This window comes from Cryptomeria japonica, chromosome 3 (genome assembly GCF_030272615.1).
Source record: "Cryptomeria japonica chromosome 3, Sugi_1.0, whole genome shotgun sequence".
NCBI classification, from domain to species: domain Eukaryota; kingdom Viridiplantae; phylum Streptophyta; class Pinopsida; order Cupressales; family Cupressaceae; genus Cryptomeria; species Cryptomeria japonica.
The window spans coordinates 4266816-4288150 of NC_081407.1; the positions used below are offsets into that span (position 1 = coordinate 4266816).

The following is a 21335-nucleotide window of genomic DNA, read 5'->3' on the forward strand; positions in this document are numbered from 1 at the left end:
AATATCCCCCTTAATTTTTCCCAATTTTTTTCCACAATTACATTCAACACAACACTTGTTATGGTTAGGAAATGAAAACCAAATGCTGCTGAAAGTAACCCTCCACTTTCTGATCACCGAGAGCCCAATTTGGGAGGGTGAGAGCATACAGTTTCGAGGAGATCGTTAGATGCCAATAATTGAAAATGATTACAATCTTCGAGCAGCAAGCCAGCCCCTTTCGCTTATACAACGGGATAATGAAAACAATGCAATCACTTGGCGGTAAACCCACCAAAGACAAGCTAAAGAACTGAAGAATGCAATCACTCAACCGCTTGTTCAGCGAGAGGACTAGAAATGAAATTACAATCAACTCTCCCGCTTATGCAATGGGAGGATAGTATTACAATATTCAAAATAGGCGGCAAAGCCAGCCTCTTCCACTTATGCAGTGAGACTAAGAGCAATAATCCAATTAGATAGTTGTTAGTACTACTAACCAGCTTTACAATGCACAATATAGATTACAATTTAAGGGAAATCACTATTCCAAAGATAGAAGGCAAGGCCAGCCTCTTCCACTTATGCAGTGGGACAAGAAAGAACAATAGAAACTATTGTTAGTACTACTACTAGCATTACAATATGAATCATAGCATATAAGAGTGATGAACCAAGTGCAATAACATGACCAAATGAAACCAAGTCATTTCTCTTCATACCAATGAACTCACACACCCCAAAACCAACTCCAAACACCAAAAATTCTAATTCTGATATACTCCCAGCATGCTGAAAACACACAAACCAGCAACACCAATTCCCACTAAAACACTCACAACTCACCCAATTCTTAACCAAATGACACAAAACTGAAAGCAAATGATCACTAGGAGGTAGGCTATCATTCCTAGGACAACAAAACATGGCAAACCGACCCCAATAATTTATGCACGCATTCCAAAGCGCTTAGCCACATGGTACGGCCAGCTAAGGTACGATTTTGCAAAAATAAAATCCAAAACACCATTTTAAGCTCTATAAACTTGCAAAATGAATCGCCTAAACCATAAAGAAAGATAGATGAAATACCCAGAACGAGGAGAATGACACACTGAGACCTGCGACCCAAAATCCACTTCAACACACTCCGCAACTAGCAACAAGAACACACTACAACACTCCCAAAAATCCGATATCTAATATATAAATCTGCAACATTATCATCAATCCACTCCTCTGAATGAAGAGCAATCTCTGGCTCGACTGGTTGTTGTATTGCAAGCAAGAAACAAGAAATTAAGCTATGGCTAGGAGGTAACCGTTCCCCGAAGCTTTCACTCTGCATTTCGGCAGCATTTCATTTTAAAAATTCTTGGATACCAAAAACAAAAGTCCAACACTCTTATTTATAGACTTTGTGTCTCCAAATTCAAATTCACATTCCCTCCAAATGAACGCCAAATCCAAATGCACATTCACTTCACATTATTTTGAAATTACATTTCATTTCTCCTTTCTCCAAATCGACCTTCTCATAAATATACTTTATAAAAATGGCAATAAAATCATAATGTGGCATCCAAAGTAGATAAGTGAAATATATTATAAAATTAACTTATTTCTCCATAAGGTGTCCATCTTGCCTTATTAATATTTCACTTTATAAATTATTTTTCCTCAACCATAAATTGCCCAATATATAATTAAGGAAATGACTTAGATATCAATATAACTTAAGCAATCCCTTTAAAATAAATCGTCCAACCTTTGCCTTAAGTTATAATTTAATTCAAAACACCATTTTTCATCAAATACTGAACCTGCCAAGACAAGTTCCAAGGATATGGGGAAACAAGCTGAGAGAATTGCCCTGCCAAAAATAGTCACTAAACTGAGTTGAAGAACCCTTGCCAAGAATAGCACCAAAAAATGCTTGGAAGACCAACTGCTCAAACTGACCTGCCGGAAATAGCCATCTGAATAGGCCTACTGACATCCTGCTAAAAATAGTAAGTGTTTCCAAAGTGATTTTAACCACATTTTGAGCAACTGTCGCACTTAATAAAAATAGTAAGTCGGAAAAAGTCACCTAATACAGATGCATGTCTAACCATCTTGAAGCTCTCAGAAAACCCAGAAGGAATCCAGAATCCAAACTGTCAAACTCCCACATACACCCCCCTGAAAACACCAAAGAATCCTCCTAGAAAATAGGAAACCCTAATTTTTGCTCCCGACTAGCCTACGGGCCTCCGAAATAGGCTAACAGCTAACTAAACTAATCACTACGGAGAAGGGGACATTACAATTGGGCAGTTGCTTATGGCTTCACATTGCATTTTAATATGATTTTAAGTGAGATAATGTGTTCTCACGTATGATGTCACGTGTGTTGCACTTTATATTCATTATGATATTTTAATTATCTAAAGTGCAATTAAATAATAAAGTCACTTAAATAATATTATTATTATTTAAGGGGAATCTTCTAGAGAGATCAATTAAATATTATTTTAATTCTTCTAGAAGGAGGCGGACCTCTAAAAGGAAAAGAATAAATAGAGGAGGCAGCCTCATTGTTGAGCAGCCAGGAATTGATATTTTGTATTGATTGAGTTTTGTGGGGCCAAGGCGTTTCTGCAAATCTGTCTTTGGGAACGAAAACTCCCATTGATAGCATAACTGAGGGAGTGAAAGATCTCTTGCAGGGTTGCATATGAGGAGGTGAAACTTCAGTCATCTCATCGGTACTTAATTAGTGGCCAAAAGCCAACCTGCTAGGTTTGAACTTGAGGAGACATTGGAGACTTTTGGAGGCAATAGGATCTCATTGTTTGTCTACAATGAGCTGATTACATCTACTTCGCTTCTAAGTTAATCTTAGTAATTTTCAGACTTATATCAGATTGGAGGAGAGCCACGATTTGGCTCATTTTGACCCACGCTTGCATCTGCATATTAAGGAAGGAAAGGCGATTTCCCTAGGAATATTTTGGAGGTGAATTGAGGTGGTTTCTATTGGTGTTGGAAATAAGCCACACCCGGACCGACAATGGACTGGTCCAAGAGGGGCCAGTAGCTCAATGGTAGAGCACTCCAGCAGTGTATGGAAGGTCCTAGGTTCGAGTCTTGGCTGGTCCATGTCTCAACATAGTATCAGAGCCAGGTCTAGGCTAGGAGCCCCAAGCACACGACTTAAGGGGGGGTGTTGGTGTTGGAAATAAGCCACACCCGAACCGACAATGGACTGGTCCAAGAGGGGCCAGTAGCTCAGTGGTAGAGCACTCCAGCAACGTATGGATGGTCCTAGGTTCGAGTCCTAGCTGGTCCATGTCTCAACAGTTTTGGGTTATATATCAGTCTGAAGCAAATTTGCACCAGCCTTCCCATATTCCACGATTTTGCTCATAACTCCTTGTTGGGGCATCGAATTCATTATTTGATTGGAGCGACCACCATTAGGAAGGACCACGATGAAGTTAAGTGCTTAAAGGAGGCCTTTTGTGTTGGTATTTATTTATTATCAGACTGCAGATCAGAACAGGGGCGAATTTGAAGAAAGTCACAATTTGGCAAGGTGAATGCACATAGTGGAGTGATATTGCTTGCTTCTTCATCACTACACCTAGGCGCTTCATTCCAGGTTCATTTGGCATTGTTTATCATTGAGTTTTCAGTTGTATGCAGGAGTTGCCATTAATACTCAGAAAGTCTGAAAACTATTTTGTTGTAAGCCAAGAGTCTTGGCCTTTGCATAATCATTTGTAATTTAGGATTGCATTGAATGAATAAGTCAGTTGTGAGCTTACATTTGTTGTCAAAAAGTTTGTTTCATTTCTGAGGATGTGTGACAAATATTTGACAAAATGTCAACTAGATGATCATGATGTTGTATGCCTTATTAGTTGATATCATCTCTAGATTCATTGTATTGCATTCCTAGCAAAACTGCATAACACGCAGAATTGTACTAGCTGTCCAAGACTGCATAACACGCAAGTTATTCAGTCTGAAAACTAGAACAGCAGATTGCAGGTTTGATTGCAGGTTATCAGACAACTATTTGACAATATTCCCTACACATTTGAGCCTTATAACAGCAGGAGATATTACAACCGGTGGCAGATGTGACGGTTTTTCTCTTCTTCTCTACCTTTGTTTTCAACCAGGCTAGAGAAGTTGCCTCAAGTCTTGAGTCTCTATTAGCAGTACTCACAGGAGTATTTTGAACAAGAGAGGAAGGAAATTCCAATAAATCAAAAAAAGAATTATCATTAATTATCTGCTGGTAAATGCCCTCAGAATCAACAAGTGGTGTCTTCCCTTTTGATGACACGGCCTCTTCATCCTGCTCGCAAGCTGATTTGAGTCTGGCTCCAGTTTTCTCGGGTCTTTCCCCATCACCACCAGACTGTGAGCCTTGGCTAGGCAATTTAGTAGCAGGGTTGTCTGTTGACACCTAGACAAAAGTAGTCGAGACAACCACTTGATCTCTGCGAGATGATGACTTCTGACCTTGTGAGGGGTTAACATGTCTCCATTTTCCATTCAACCAAACAAATGTTCTCCTTAACATGGAAGTTGTACGGGCCATCAAATCCGAGAGCTCACCTTCTGACCAATCAATCCCAAGTGGAGCCTTGTCAGCAAGAGTGTGATATTTTGAGTCAAGGATGACCTTAGCTTCCACCGCATTATCAAGGATATTAAAAGAAATGCCAAAAGCATGAATTTGTTGCAGAGTGAGTCTCATGGAACTTCTTCTAAACACCTCAGCGTCATCAGAACAGTCTTCCCAAAAATCTTCAATATTTGGTCGTTGCACATAATTCTTGGCTCCATACAAGCAACGCTTCACATAGCCTTCGCTTTCAAAACTATCCATGGCTGGCAAGGAATGAAAGTGAAATTCTTCCAGGGTTTTCTCGACTCCTTTTGCAGCACTATTTGTTTTACAAGAAAAGTGAGACATTGACAATGGAAAAGGATACCCGTTTTTTCCCATATTCAAATATTTGACATTAACCACGGCCATCTGCTGACAACCCTCCAAGAATACAATAAAATCAGTAGGAAAACAGGACAGCTTTAACGGAGCTTTTTCAAAACCCCCAATTCTAGGATATGTGAATCTGTCAAATTGGGTGTAGAAACTTCCGAATTCCATCACAAAGGCAGCGGCTTCATGGGAAATTCGCAGTCCGTGATTTACTTCCAGTTCCTTAACAAGTCCCATTAGGAAGACATCATTTACGCAGGAAAAGGTTTGCATGCCCACCTACATAGTGAGCTGGGAAAATTTTCTGAAAATAGGCATACATGCAAAGGGAGGGCATTGCAATTCCAACCCAGGCCAAACAGATTCTCGACTGGCTAGAACATATACTAAGTATGAACACATGCTAAAGGCCAAAGACTGTTGAAAACTCCTCAATTGCTCATTTAAGTGGTGACTAATTATGAAGGCCCAATTGATGGAATTTTGCGGACTGCAAATTACTAAAATGAAGCGACACATCCAAAATTCAAAAGAGTCGGCACGGGCATTTCCCACTACATGATGCTATACGGCAATAATTTCTGAACTCTCATCCCTAACATGTATTATTTTTAGTCTAGAGAGCAATTGAGACTTACCTCCTCTTTCGGATTTCAGCCAAGACTTGGCAATGCAGTTTTTGCACCAGTCTCCATGAGCTCGGAAATATTCTTCACCGGCAAGAACAAACATATCTTCAAAGGCTTCTTTCTCAAGGAGGCACAGAGCATGGGAAACACTTTCGGAGTTAATTTGTGCAATGACCTTTCCGTCCTCCTTTCAAATTTCTTGTGTCGCTGGGTTGTATCTTTCAAAACACTCAACACTTAAGTCGACATGGGGCACAGCAGGTGGAAAACCAGCTGCATAGGCTAAACCACTCTGAAAGATTTTATCTCGCAACAGGGTCCTTTCTTTCTGTTCGAGATCTCGCAGGAACTCTCCCAGGTTCAAGTGCTCGATCTCTGTGTCCTTCACTCCCGCCCAATGATTTTGGATCCCGCTCTGTACCCATATGATGTGACTTGCCTTTAATGTTGTATTTATTTCACCGCTTTGAAAGCAGTTCCCTCATCCGCATGTTCCTGCTTACAAGGAAAAACAAGGTTAGTCCGTACAACTGACTCAACACGGTGGTGGCGCCCCGAAATCTGAGCAAGGCTTCACAAGTCGCTCAGTCGCGGAGAACACAAACTTCAAAACTCATGGTCGAGGTTTTCAAACTTTTGACAACATTCGCACAAGTGACCAAAACACAAGACAAAGAGAAAGGTCGGGCGATCGGGGCTTTTGAAAATCTATGACTTCGCAACCACGATTAAAAAAAGTGAACGATGCCCGACTAACTTCAGAATTACACAAGGACCGTGACTTAACACTTAAATTATAAGGTGAACAAAGAGAACCTTAGGAAACGGACATGTAGGGAATCAACTAAGTCATGTTTGAATTTTAAAAGGGTAACATAACTCAACAAAAGTCAGAAGAAACATCAATAGAATTTCAAAAAAAAAAGCGATAAGGATCATTATTGAAGATCTGGACTCCATTACCTTGAAAAACAATGGTTACTTCTCCAATCTACTCAATAATCAAGATGGTTCCAATCTAGGAGCCCAAAGGCAGTTATTGAGAAACGTTCCCCAATTGGTCTCAGAAGATCAAAACAGAATGCTCATGGCCCCTTTCACAAAAGAGGAGATACTCACTGCTCTACATCAATTGCACCCAAACAAGGCGCCAAAACGAAACAGTTTTCCTATTGGCTTCTTTCAAAGGTGTTGGCACATTGTTGGTCGAGATATTGTAGATGCTATTGAGGACTCGAGGAAGAAAGGCACCCTACTTAAGGAAGTAAACAACACTCTCGTCATGTTAATAACTTAATTCCTAAAAAGTAACAAGCAATATCTTTAGATGATTTTAGACTGATTTCGTTGTGTAATACCATATACAAGATTCTGACCAAATCGATGGCCAATAGATTAAAAAAGATCTTATCAAGCATCATTTCCAAACAATAGACAAGATTCATGCTAGAGAGATCAATTCTTGATGGTGTTATTATTGCATAAGAAGCTATCCACTTGGTCTAGACAACAGGTAGGCAAAGTATGCTCGTGAAATTGAGCATCAGGAAAGCATATGATCAGGTGGACTAGAGGTTTTTGTTTAAGGTAATAGAATCCTACAGCTTTGGCAAACGATGGTTGGCCTGGGTATTCAATTTTATGTCCAGTCCTAGATATGAAATGTTGATTAATGGAACTCTAGGGGACTAAGGCAAGGAGATTTGTTGTCTCCTTTCCTGTTCATAATCATGGTAGATGCATTGGGAAGGGCAATAAAACACTCTTCATCATCTGGCTCACTTGAGGGCATTCAGATCACCAATAATCTACCTACTGCCACGCATCAACAATTTGTTGATGACACTATGCTCTTTGGGGCAGCGAAGAGAAAGGAGAATAAGGAACTAAGAAGGATATCAAAGTTATACTCCTCAGCCCCGGTTCAAGAAATAAATGCTTTGAAATCAAAATTCTTTTTATTTTCATCTAGCAACATGAAGGAACAAGAGATCATGAGAGTCTAAACATTAAAAAAGACGCTCTACCTAGCTCATATTTGGGTCTCCCTCTAGCCAAAGGGTTGAGGACAAATAAACGGTGGGACAATTTGATAAGAAAATTTCAAACAAGATCTCGTCCTAGAAGAGCAAATGGTTCTTGTGGGCTGAAAGGATTAGTAAAGCTTTCATTTTGGTTATTCCCATCTACCTATTATTCTACATTGCTCTCATAGTAAGTGTGCAATCAAGGATGAGTCAGAAAATGAAGAAATTCTTTAAGGAAGGATCCTTGAATAAGAACAAGATAGAACTTATTGCATGCCCCATCAAGATAAAGTTTGCAAAGCCACTTCGCTGGTGGGGTTGGTCTCAAGAAACAGCAGTTGCAAAACAAAGCATCTGGAGCAAAACTACTTTAGAGGATCTTTGCACAACCTCAACTAAAATGAGCAAAGATCTTGAGAAGTACCTCGACATTGAAGACCCCTCTAGGATCTACACAACAGATATCCTTCCAAAGGGCTCTCGGTTATGAAACTTAATGAGCAATTGCAAACCAATTATCTTTGACTTGCTCACCTGGGAAATTCATGATGGAGGCTCAGCCTTATATTGGGAAAACTCGTGGGATGGTCTCCCTAGAGTGGAGGAGCTCTCAAATTTTTCTTCAACTAAATTGGGGAGTTTATGTCAAGGAGTATGCAACAAAGCTGGAAGTGGGTAGGGTTCCCAATTGCGCATGGAAAGATTTTGACTCCATGGGAATCCCAACAGAGGAGGCTTTCCTTTTGAAGATCTCAAAAGGAAGACATATCACTTTCAAAGATGGAAGAGACACTATAATATGGAATGCTTCCACATCTACAAAGTACAACACTAGAGATGGTTACAAGGTGATAGAGAAGTTCAATGAAATCACAAAAATTCCTTTTCGTCTTTGTTGGAACAAACTCTTATCTTCCTAAAGTTGGGGCCTTTGCTTGGGCAGCTCTCCACAAGATCTTAACAACCGACAAGTTCTACCACCTTGGTTTTCATGGCCCCTCAAGATGTTCACTATGCCTGTAATCGGAGGAAACTGTGGACCATCTTCTACTTGGGTATCCTTTTGCTCGCTTGCTAATAGTGGCTTTAAGCAAAACTTGGGTGGGTAAGCACCCTCCCAAATGACATTCTATCTCTCTTCAAGGCCTAGCCAACTATAAAAAGATTGGCAACATATTCTTGTCTTTGGTTAATCACGCCCTCTATTCTCATTTGGGAAATATGGAAGGAAAGAAATAGGAGAATTTTCCAAGAAAAAAGAATAAGTCTTCCCTCTTTTCTTAAAAAGTTGGAAGCAGTCATAGTGGAGATTGTGAACAATAGAATTTTCCATCACAAGAAAAGAAGCAATAATCTCTCCTTTTGGGACATGGTATGGTTAAGACTGTTAGTGGCACTCAAGCCTAGGTCGAAAGAGACAATGCAAAGTAGAAAACTTTGCGGTATGGTTGGCACAAACTGAATTTTGATAGTGCATCAATGGGCAATTCCGATCCTTTGGAAGCAGGTTGTATCATCAGAAACTAGAAAGGGGAGTAGGTTGCTAAGTTTCAAAACCCCTACTAGTCAAGTCAAACAATGAAGTCAAACTTCAAGCTCTTATCCTAGGTTTAAAGCTTGGTCGAGAATTAAACATTCAATAGCTAGAGATAGAAGGAGATCCAGTCATTGTCATTAATGCACTCAAGAAAGAGAATATGCCAAGTTGGGGATTAAATGCCTTTCTAGACATAGCAAAGGAGATAGTGAAAGGCTTCATTTTATACATGGTAAACCACATGTACAGAGAAGCAAATGGGGATGCTGATCGGTTGGCCAACATGACGGTTGATTGGATTGATAACAAGACATTATTCACAGCTTGTGTGACACTATGATATGACCCAATCAATTAGGACTTCACATCCCACCTTGATAAGGAACATAGACCTTACAAGTGTGCAATGTCCTTAATCCCAACGGCTAGGTTACTTTGCGACGCATTGCACCCTCCATGCATGCCTTCTCAGAATTGAAGGATTCCATATTTATTGTAGTCTTTGAGAAAAGACAATTAAGGTATTAACAAAGGATTGCCTTGCACAAGAAATCTTGTACCTTCTTTCTGTTTTTCTACAGATTAACTTAGCAAAGAATAAAGAAATCTTGTACCCTCCATCTCAGACATGCCTGGGCTTACAAAAATGAGGCCTTCAAAGGGCTTTGAAGCCAGAAGCCTGCGAGCTGAAATGAAATGTAAAATGGCAAACTGTCGGTTTATCAACATGGTGGAGCTCGAACACACTAATTAGAGTTACCTGCCCACAAAGACAGGTGTCCTTCTTGGGTGACATTACTAAGAATAGGCTCAAGGTAATTTTCTTGGCCCCTAATGGTTTGATGTTGGCAACGATAACAATGGCTTTGGGGACCGACTACATGGCAGCCTCCGAGAGGTACTGAGTTAACACGAACATCTCTTCTTGCTTCATGGCATCTTTACTGGATTTGGAAGAGCCCAAAGCTTTGGTTTTGGCTCTCATGCAGGAAATGATTCACAATTCATTTCTAGGCAGGTTGGAAGAGGTGATGCTTGCGGCCATACTGGGTGTTGGCATTCCTATTCCTAGCCCTGTGGACTGTGGATGCAAGATTTTATTTTAACTGGTTCAAGGTGAAGAAAAGGCTGCCTGGGGATAAATAATAACACATGTATTTCTATAAATACATTTTAGTTATTACAGGCATTTTTGGCTGAGTGCCCTTTGGTCTGTAAGGAGTCAGAAGTCTGTACACAAGGTGGTTTGCTGGTCATAGATGGCCAGCTGTTTTGGGGAAAAAAACTTTCAATGAAATTTCATTTTGAAATATACAATATTAGCAGCTTGATGCTGCACCCTGCCGATCAAAAAATATATATGCAACAATGAATTACAAAACAATGTGTACCCTAAATACCAGTGTCAATCTAAGTCACCAGGTTCGACCCAATTTGAACCTTGAAGTTCGAAATTCGGTGAACTTGAAAAACTATTCAAAAAATCGATTAAATTCGATTAAATTCGGAAAAAAATTTAGGGTTTGTTAAAGTGTTTTTTTATTTTTTTGGGTTTGCGTTTTAGGGTTTTTTGGCGGATTTTATAAAAAGGCGGCCGCAGGAGTTGCAACCACACCCACGCGAGTTGCTAACGGCGCCCACTCTGCCCGACCGCCACGCGAGTTGCTAACGGCGCCCACTCTGCTCGGCCGCCACCAATCGGCGACGCCACCACCAGTCCGCGACGCCACCAGCTCGCGTCGCCACCAGTCCGCGACGCCACCAGCTCGCGTCGCCTCCAGTCCGCGACGCCACCTGCAGTCCGCGTCGCCACCAGCCCGCGACGCCACCGGCCAGCCTCGACACGTCCGCGACCTGCACAGGTAGGCCGCCATTTTTTTTAATTTTATTATTTATTTTTTTTGTTTATAATGTTAAATTGTTAATGTTTAAAAATTTATGATTTATATTAATATTTTATAATATAATATTATATATTTTTATATTTTATTAATTTTTTTTAGGTTTAATATTTTTTATGTTTAATAATTAATATTAATATGGTGTCAATTTTTTTTATGTTTATAATATTGTTTAATGAAGAGAATGGAAGATTCCCAATGTTATATCATATATGTCAAATCATTAAAATATTTATTATTCTTTAATGAAGCCAGTCATAAATTGAGAAACTTCGTCAACTTACCTTGAAATTAGCCACACCTCAATATGATATTAATATGATATTATATATCTCTGCTTCATTTTTTTATATGATATTAATATGGTGTCAATTTTTTTATGTTTATAATATTGTTTAATATTATTATTATATAATTTATAATTTTATATTAATGGTTTTTTATTATATTGTTTAATATTATATATTTTTAAAAGGTTGAAATAAAAATAGTGTGTTTTTTAATTTTTCTTTCCAAACATGCAGATTTTCATTTAATGGCTCCTCCCAAATCAACTTTTGAGGCATGGAAGCATGTGACCCGAAATGGAACTCACATCAAATGTAACATATGTCAGGCAAATATCATTGGAACTTTAACAAGGCTTAGGGACCACTTCCTTGCTAATACAGGGGGTCCAGGTGGAGGTGTTCAAGCATGCATAGGTGCGACTCCAGAACTTAAAGCTATTCTAGAGAAAGAGTTGGCTGCTTCAACGGTAGGCAAAATGAAGAAGGCACAAAAGAAACAGAGAATTGAAGGAGATATATCTAGATTCACATCTGCCATGTCTTCCTCTTCTGTGCAATCCGAAGCGGCGAGTGTACCAAAACAGAGTGGAACACTGAACAACTTTTGGAAACCAGTAGAGAAACAACAGGTGGATGATGCAGTTGCTGATTTGTTTTACACAAGTGCTATTCCATTCAATGTTGCGAGAAATCCTCTTTTCCACAATGCAGTTCAGAAAATTGCAGAGTTTGGCAAAGGGTACACACCCCCAGGTTCAGAGGCTATCAGGACAACTCTTTTGCAGAGGTCAAAAGATAGAGTGACTAAAAAATTAGCTGATGTCAAAGCCACTTGGAAGGAAACAGGTTGCACTATATTGAGTGATGGATGGTCAGATATGTGTCAAAGGCCATTGATTAATGTTTTGGTGTCTTGTCCTGAAGGTGTTGTGTTTTTGAAAGTCATTGACACCATGAACCACAAAAAAACTTCAGAGTATATTTTTCAAATATTAGAGGAAGCCATTCTTGAAGTAGGGATGGAAAATGTGGTTCAAGTGGTAACTGATAGTGCAGCAAATTGTGTGGGAGCTGGGAGGCTGATTGTAGAGAAGTACCCACAGATATATTGGAGCCCATGTGCAGCGCATTGTCTCGATTTGTTGCTTCATGACTTGGCTAAATTCCCATGGATAAATGAAGCTATTCATAGAGGGAGAGCAATTGCAAATTTCATACGGAATCATCGTCTCACATTGAGTATTTATAGGCAACATGCATCAAAGGAATTGTTGAGGCCTTGTGAAACAAGATTTGCTTCATATTATATCACTTTGAAAAGAGTGGTTGAAGAAAAAGCAGCTTTGAGGTCTGTTATATGTTCCAATCAGTGGGAAAGTTCAGTGCTTTCTAAAGGCCCCAAGGGGAAGAACATAGAGCAAATCATCCTAAACAGCAATTTCTGGGAAAGTGCAGCAAAAGTCTTGCTTGTATGTGAACCAATTGTTGACGTGCTTCGTATGGTTGATGGTGACACTCCTTGCCTTGGCATGCTTTATGAAAGCATGGACCGGTGTAAGGAATCTATTCAAAAAGCACTAAACAATGAAGAAGCAGAATATATGCAGATATGGGAGACAGTTGATTGCAGATGGAAAATGATGCACACACCTTTACATGCAGCAGCTTGCTTTTTGGAGCCTAAGTTGTTTTCTATTGATAGAAGGGGTGATAATGAAATCATGGCAGGGCTTTACCAAGCCATTAGCAGGTATGTACCAAATCCAGAAATTGCAGCACTAATCAGAGATCAAAGTTGGCAATACAAGAGAGGAGAAGGGATGTTTGGAGGGGCAGAAGCCAAATATGACTCGCCACGTATGTCTGGATATAGATGGTGGATCTCTTATGGATCATCAGCTCTTGAACTGCAAGAGTTTACTATTCGAATTTTGAGTCAGGGAGCAAGTTCATCAGCTTGTGAGAGGAACTGGAGTTGCTTTGACCACATCCATTCCAAAAAGAGGAACAAATTGCTGACTGGAAAGTTGGGAGATCTTGTCTATGTTCGCAGCAATTTGAAATTGCTGATGAACAAATCAGCAAAGAACACTTCTTTACAACAAACTCTTGAAGGCATGGCAATGCCAGATGCAGATGAGCCTGACTTTGCAGATGATGAACTGAGTAGTGATACAGATGATGATGATTTGGCATCCCAGCCAAGTGCTCTTGATGACTTAGAGTTATTTTAAAGTTCTAAAGTTTTTGACTGTTATTGTACCTTTTTGACAAAAGAACATCTTTGCGATAGTGAAAGCATATGTTTCCTACGGTTTATATTTTATAAATGTGTCATCTTTTTGTAATGATTTCAAATCTATTTATCAATGTTAAACTATTTACGCAAATTTATAGATATATTACATATATTTATTAAAAAAAAATTTAAAAATTACATATGGCGAATTTAATTCGAATTTTATACATTTCGAATTTTTTCCGCATCGAACTTCATTCGAATTTCAAAGCTGTCGAACTTCGAATTCGAATTCGAACCTAGTGACTTAGGTGTCAATGATCTATATTCAAGAAATTACGAATTTATCTTATTTCTTAAAAAAAAATGTGTGTAATGACATGATATCACTCATTCAAAATATTATAAAGTATAAAAACAAGTTATTAAGAAATGTTCAGAAAATGAAATAAATGAATTTTTTTATGAAATTTCTAAAATCTAGGTCACATGATTTTCAAATTTTAAACGGTTCGCTTGCTATAAGTGACAAAAAGTGAAATTTGAGTTTAAAACATTGATTTGAGTGTCCACTTAAACTAAAAAAGTGGTACACGCTAATGTGCTACGATAGTCATGCAAGACGTGATTACAAAGACACTAGTCTATCCAAATAGTTTGATGTAATGACAAAAGGAGTGAATTTACAAAGAAAGAAAATTGTAACCAATGTTCAAAATCCTCATACAGTAATTAAGAAGTCCATATCAAATAATTCGTGAAGAGAGCGGTCAATGTTCAAATCTTCACACATCAAGTAGGCATTTTATAAACCCAAAGATACCACTCTGGCGTGGCATAGTGGCATAATTGGTGAATTCACATGGAAAATGCCACGGGCTTCAAATTCTCACATAGCAATTAGGCAGTCTATAACTCCAGGGACAGTAATCTGTTGTAGCGCAACGGCAAAAGGGGTGAATTTGCAAAGAGAATGATTCCTGCTCAAATCAATAACAGACATGGTATTTCCACAATTCATATGAATGATTGAGAGTGCTTCGGCCAATTACTATGTCGGTGTTTTTGCATCAACATTCCAGATCATACTCCAACATCATACTCCAACAGTTATAATCAAAAGCACTCTAAATCACCCAATTCAAATCCTCAAACTGCAATTCAATGGTCCATAATCCCAATGACACTGGTATGTTTTTGCCTAGTCCTAAAAGAAGTGGTTTTACATTAGTCCGTTGTAGCGTACAGGCAAAAGACTGGATTCCTAAATCAGTCGGCCAGGGTCCAAATCCTCGCATCACAATTCTTCTGCTTACAAACATGACATGTCATAAAGGTTGTCGAGTATTAATCTATAAGTAGTATAAAAGGTGAATTCCTTAAAAGATTAACACGGGTTCAAATCTCCCGTCACAAGTATGCTCTTTCAGCATTTCCCAGAGGTTTTAGAGTTTTGAAATAAAAGTAGTTGAACTCGATCGCTTTGAAATATAAAAATAATGTCGAAATTTCTTCAAAATAAACAAAATCAATGCTGAAATTCACGTCAATGTATAGAGATAACTTACGTGGTCTCTTTGGCGGAATCTTCACTTTTGACGTTCGAACTCCGCTGCAAATGAAAAAGATACTGACAAAGATAAAGCTACTGAACTGCAATTGTACTAACATATAATTATCTAAAAATAGTTTAGTCTTCCAAAATTCATAATTTTGTTAGCAGTGAGACAGTTGTTGGTAAAATTTGTATGAACAGAGGTTGAAACTTAATACTAACCCCTAAATAAAGGTTAAATAGATCCTGGACTGCCATTCGCATTGCCTGAAAGGAAGAAGGCCTTCTGCCCTCCATTGACTTAGCTTAGTGTTTGCTTTGTTTTTTTTTCGCCCAGGCTCTCCTGAATATTTTTATTTTAGGAGATAAATAAACAAACGTGTGCAAGATTTACTCGGACAATATAGGCTAAGTAGCTATTCTTTCGGCTAAGATATATTTATACACATGGGCATAGGTATTTACAGGGGGAAAAAACGCCCATGAGCCTCTGTGATTTAACCAGAGGGCCGATCTGAGGAAACGTGTTGTTCTTTCATGTACACAAAATACTTTCTGTTATTTGCTGGGGTTTTTACGGAGGCGTGAACTCTCCTGCCCTTCGACCCTTTTAATGGTTTGTGAAAATTTAGGAGTTTGAGAGCTCGGTCTAACGTCAAAGTTATGAGTTAGACCGAATTACAAGGTGAATATTTTGTTCCAAAGATAATTTGTACTGAATTAGCTAGAGTTGTATCCTTAATCTTTTTTAGAATTACAAAAGTTAAATGGTATTAAATGTATTCATCCACTTTGACCATAGATTTGTGTGTAGAATTTTTTTATTTTTTTATTTTTTTTAAGAAGATTTGCATGTAATACTATTTAAATGTTTACAATATAGACTTATTATTATTTAGGAGAATTTGAATGTTTTTAATCACGTTCACGATGTCAAGCAATCTATGGGACCTACGGATAGCCAACAAAGAGAATCATGCACACACAATGGAATGTCGGTTAAAATGAAGAAGCTTGATTTTTGTATTGAAGGATAGGGAATTTAGACATTAATTTTATAAAAAAAAATTTAAGATTTTATATCATCTATAAGATTGTTTTGGTATTTGATATTGTTCATGGTGAAAATGGATAACAATAATAACAATATTGAAAGGCTAAATGAATCCAACCACAAAACCCTAGCCTAACAACAACAAAGATCCACCATAACATATGAAGATTACCTAAGACAATGCAAATCACATGAAATCACAAAGATTATACCATCACATGTCCAATAGGGTTTTGATCTCCATTCTTCCTATCTCCATTGATCTTGCTTGATATATTTGCTCTCAGATTTTATATGCACAAGAGCTCAACAAAGAACAGAATGTGGTTGCAAGTAGGATCGTAGTGTAGCAAGTTGCATGAAAGATCATTAGCATGAGTGATTAGGTCATTAGGGTTTGACAATGAAGGAAGCATCTTCTTAAATAGAAGACACAATATGAAATGGAGGGTTAAGATTGAGAGGTGTAAAAAGAGAGGTCGGCTAGGATTAGAGGGTAGGTAGAGGAAATACCAAAATAATGAAAGAGGTAGGTAATGTAGGAATTAGGAGATGAATGACATGTGTCATAGGTGGAAAAGGTTAATGAATTAATTAAATAAATAAAGATTTATTTAATTAATAGAAGAAGTAGGACAATTAAATAAATAAATATTTATTTAATTTAGGAAAAGGATAATTTAAATAAATAAATGTATTTATTTAAATGAGAAATAAGGCTAGAAGAGGAGAAATGAATTAATTAAATAAATAAAAATTTATTTAATTAATAGAAGAATTAGGCTTAGGTAATTAAATAAATAAAATATTTATTTAATTAGACTGGACAATTTTAGGTGTCTACATTTTGCCCCTCTTTGAGACAATGCGGCTTGTCGCGTTGTTTCAAAGAAGATAAGATGAACTGATACAGAGTTGCCCCAGAATGGGAATGATATGCCCCCTCAAGAGATTGGATGAAAAATGTCTGAAAAGATTGCAGACAATCTCTCGATAAGAAAGAAAGGCTAGAATGGATAGACCGAATAAAGTGACAAAGTCACGGGATAAAGAAGACTGACTCGGGAAACGAAGGCTAGGGGTAGTTTATAAGATAGACCACGGGGGAAAATACATCCTCATTGTCATCTATACCCTCACGAGATCACAATGCAGAGCGAGAAAAGAGCAGGAGCAGTCAGCAGCGATGGCTTTCGTACACAGATTCGACCGCGTTCGCCGATTTCAGAGGGCAGCAGAGGTAGGAGAGTCAGTAAGTACCACCAAACCTCCTCATACTTTGATGCATTTGCTTTTTTGTCATTAATGCACAGTAGGTAGCAATAAATGCGCTAGGAATAGGGTACCAAAAAAATGCAAAAACGTGCAACCGCGTCTGTGTCGGTGCCAGGCGCGTCTATGTCCGCCAGGCGCGTCTGTATCGGTTCCAGGCGCGTTTACGTCTGGGACCGCGTTTGCGTTGAATGCGGCCGCGTCTGTGCATTTCAGACGCGTTTATGCCCTGTAGGGGCGTTTATGTTCCAAAATCGCGTTTGTGCATAATGTAGGCACGTTTATGTTCAGAAGGCGCGTCTGTGTTTTGTAGGCGCGCTTGTGCAGTCAATAGGCGCGTTTGTGAGTTAAAAGCGCGTTTATGTTTGAAAATGCATGGTTTTGGTCTTCTAGGTCAAATCGACAGTTCTGTGATGAACATACGTTGTCGATTGGATAAGCTGCTGAGAGGATACACTCAAGCAGGTCCTCTAGGAAGACTAGGATAGATCAAGGCACTTTGTGATGAACAGTGAGTACCAGGATAGAGTACTTTGTGATGAACAGGGAGTACCCAAAGTATGAGCAGCACTTTGTGATGAATAGGGAGTGCAAATGTGAGTAACACTTTGTGATGAACAGGGAATGTCACACACGTAGTACTTTGTGATGAACAGGGAGCACTACTAGGATAGATAGCAACACTTTGTGATGAACAGTGAGTGTCACTAGGATAGATAACCATATGCATTTAGATAGCAAGTAGCATTTTGTGATAAACAGTGAATGCCACGATAACTGACATGATTGAGTTGTTTGACTGCAGGAGTATCTGCCTATGCTAGAGTCACGGGAGAGGTTCCCGTCCACACAGAGATTGCGACCAGAGTTGTCGTTTGAGGACCGAGCTGCCATCAAGGAGATGGGGTTGAGACACGTATTGTATGTGCCTGAGTTTCGGGCGAACATGGGATTGCTGACTGCGCTGGCGAAGAGATGGCACTCCAAGACTTGCACTTTCCACTTGTTGATGGGGGAGATGACAGTGACCCTCGAGGATGTTTACAGGATTTTGCACATACCGATCGATGGAGAGCTGATCCCATACGATCGAGATGGAGATAGAGAGGCGCTGAGACGGGTATTCCAGGATCCCGGGCTAGAGATGAGAGCAGGGCACGTGGCATGGGATACCATGACCGCGACAGGACTAGCTTTGCCAGCTGTGATCGGAGGAGCCATCAGTGGGTTCTTGTGTCCGGACAGAGCGACACGGGGGTTGGCAGTGGGCTGGGGAGGAGCACTGGAGATATTGGTGACTGAGCACACCAAATATGCATGGGGTCCATGCGTCTTGGCGCATCTGTATTATGAGCTGCACCAATTCGTCTACCATGGATCAGTGGGACTGGGTTGCGGAGTGACACTGCTACAGGTGTGGGCATATGAGCATCTGCCGATCACACGACCTATACACTTCAGAGGCAGGGGTCACGGACGGAGCTTTGTTCATTTGTACGATATGATCACTTCACAGCCTCGGATTGGTAGGTTAGAGCACTGGAGGCGTGTGATAGATGATATTGACACAGTCATCTAGAGGCCGTACCTAGGGTGCGAGGAGTGGGAGGATGACGCCGTGGAGCTGCCATATACCTTCAGGAGCAGATATCTGATTGGGCGGACGCCCTACAAACTGGAGAGACAGCTTGTGGACAGGGTAGGCAGACAGTTTGGCAGGATCCAGAGGATGCCACGAGGCTCGGGTATGTATGCCCGTACAGTCAGGGATCAGGCATAGTTCGGGCCATTGTTATCGTATGATCAGACCGTCACACAGCTGGCCGAGATGATGCCACTAACCTGGGATATGTGGCCGGAGGTTGAGGATGCAAGCATGGATGCAGAGTACTCCGCGTATTGGGCAGAGCATCCGTTTCCGCGATTGACAGATTCGGGAGAGCTGCTGGAGGGAGAGGTTGGAGGGGATGATGATGATGATGGTGGAGGGGATGGAGGCCGAGGCCGACGGAGGCGGAGGGGAGCAGTGGGGGAGAGGAGGGTGGCACCTCGGAGGGAGGGGGGACAGGAGGGACCAGCACAGGTGGTGAGGGGTCGCGGTGGATTGCCCCTGCAGGTACCAGCAGCACAGGGTCCTAGAGGATAGGGACCTAGACAGGGACAGGTGCAGGTTCCCAGGCATGTACAGAGATAGGTACCGGTTCAGGCACCGAGACAGGTACAGGGGCAGGCACAGGTACAGGCACCCGCAGAGGGAGAGCCACAAGCCGAGGCTGAGGGTGGAGATCCAGAGGAGGATGAGCTGATTGAGCTCACGGAGATCTGCCAGGGCCAGGCAGACGAGATCCAGGAGTTGGAGCGGGAGAGGGATCATCTCAGGATTAGGCTCAGGGACACTGAGCGAGAGAGGGATCAGGCTATCCAGCGCTATACTAAGGCTGAGACAGCTCTGAGGGCAGGGAGGCAGGCGGCAGAGGACGCAGGGGCAGGCTACACATATGTCTTGCGAGCCGGAGAGAAGATTGGTTACTGGAGGGACCTCTACTATGGTGCAGTGCCAGCAGATTAGCGGGCGAGGAGCTTCCATAGACCATCGCGGACAGCGACGGCTACGGGAGGGAGTCGGAGGAGGCAGGCATCTAGTGGTGGGGTCATGGGTCCTCCACCACCACCAGACAGGCAGGGTGATCCTGGAGCGGGTCCTTCTATAGTTCAGCGTCCGTCGAGGCCAGGCGGCTCCGAGGGAGGGAGTTCGTCATAGCCATAGAGGGCTCCCCTTTGTATCAGTATATGTACCATTTTTGTATTGTAGACACCTGCGGGTGATTTTTTTGTAGCCATATGATTCTTTTGACATCATTGTATCATGACACATTTGATTATATATGAGAGATGATGCACCATTTTTGCGGCAGCTATATGCATGTGTACCTATATGTGATGAGATGTTCTTATGTGATACATGTTTTATGATATGGATGCTTATATGATATGATGCAATGCAATATATTTTTGTTCTTTTATGTTTTATATGTGATGCATGATGCAAATGTGAATGTATGTAATGCAAATGAATATGATAATGCAAATGATTAGTTACATGATGGAAATGTAAGATGTGCTAACATGTGTTGTGTGCAGGATGTGATGCAATTGTGATATCTATATGTATGTGTGAAATGCTTATATGTGATAATGCAGGTGTAAACTATATGAGATGCAAGTGTTTTTGGTGTGTCATTATACTCAGTCATGTGATAGCAGGCTACGCGGACTCGAGAAGGATGATGAAAGTCAATCAAGAAAGGGGGATGAAAGACAGAAGATATGAAAGTGAAAGAGCTTCTTGTGCGTTATCATCATTAAGCTTTATTATGGCAAGTAGGTTATGACAATCGAGGCATATGTTTGACCCAGAAAGTCATTGTACCCGTTTGCATGGAGATAAGACAGTCACAAACAAGGAATGCCCCAGTTCATACTAGACTCACAGTGTCCTCATATCCTTGGACAAGTCATAGCATTACTAAGAGACAATCCACAGACAGCAAATGCAAATAGGTGACGATACCCCATCCTCACCTTTCTAGTCAAAGACATCCTGGAGATAGAATCTCTAGTCAAAGACATCCTGGAAAAGCTAAAAGACATGTCACCAAAAGATAAAATCAAAAGAAAACCAAGACTCGACACCAACATCCACTGTAGTCCTCAAGTTTAGTGTCTCTTGTCACTTGTATAAGTCTTATTTGATTATGGTCACAATGTTTACTTTCACAAAAAGGATAGATAGCACTGAACCATATGTTGTCTGAGTCTGTTGAAAGATTTGATTTGTTGAAGCCCA

General features: G+C 40.3%; 1 protein-coding gene across 2 annotated transcripts in view; it reads right to left on the bottom strand.

The window, feature by feature from the left end:
* The window catches only part of LOC131041182 (mediator of RNA polymerase II transcription subunit 23), a 316846-nt gene extending 301055 nt beyond the window's left edge, over positions 1 to 15791 (bottom strand). For both annotated transcript variants that reach the window (XM_057974180.2, XM_057974179.2), the window contains exons 1-2: positions 15385 to 15791; positions 15176 to 15219 (exon numbers count right to left, since the gene is read on the bottom strand). In XM_057974180.2, the coding sequence (XP_057830163.2) occupies positions 15176 to 15219; positions 15385 to 15459 (119 nt within the window). In that variant the 5' untranslated portion in view covers positions 15460 to 15791. The remainder of the gene's footprint in view (positions 1 to 15175; positions 15220 to 15384) is intronic.
* Between the last annotated feature and the right edge of the window lie 5544 nt (positions 15792 to 21335).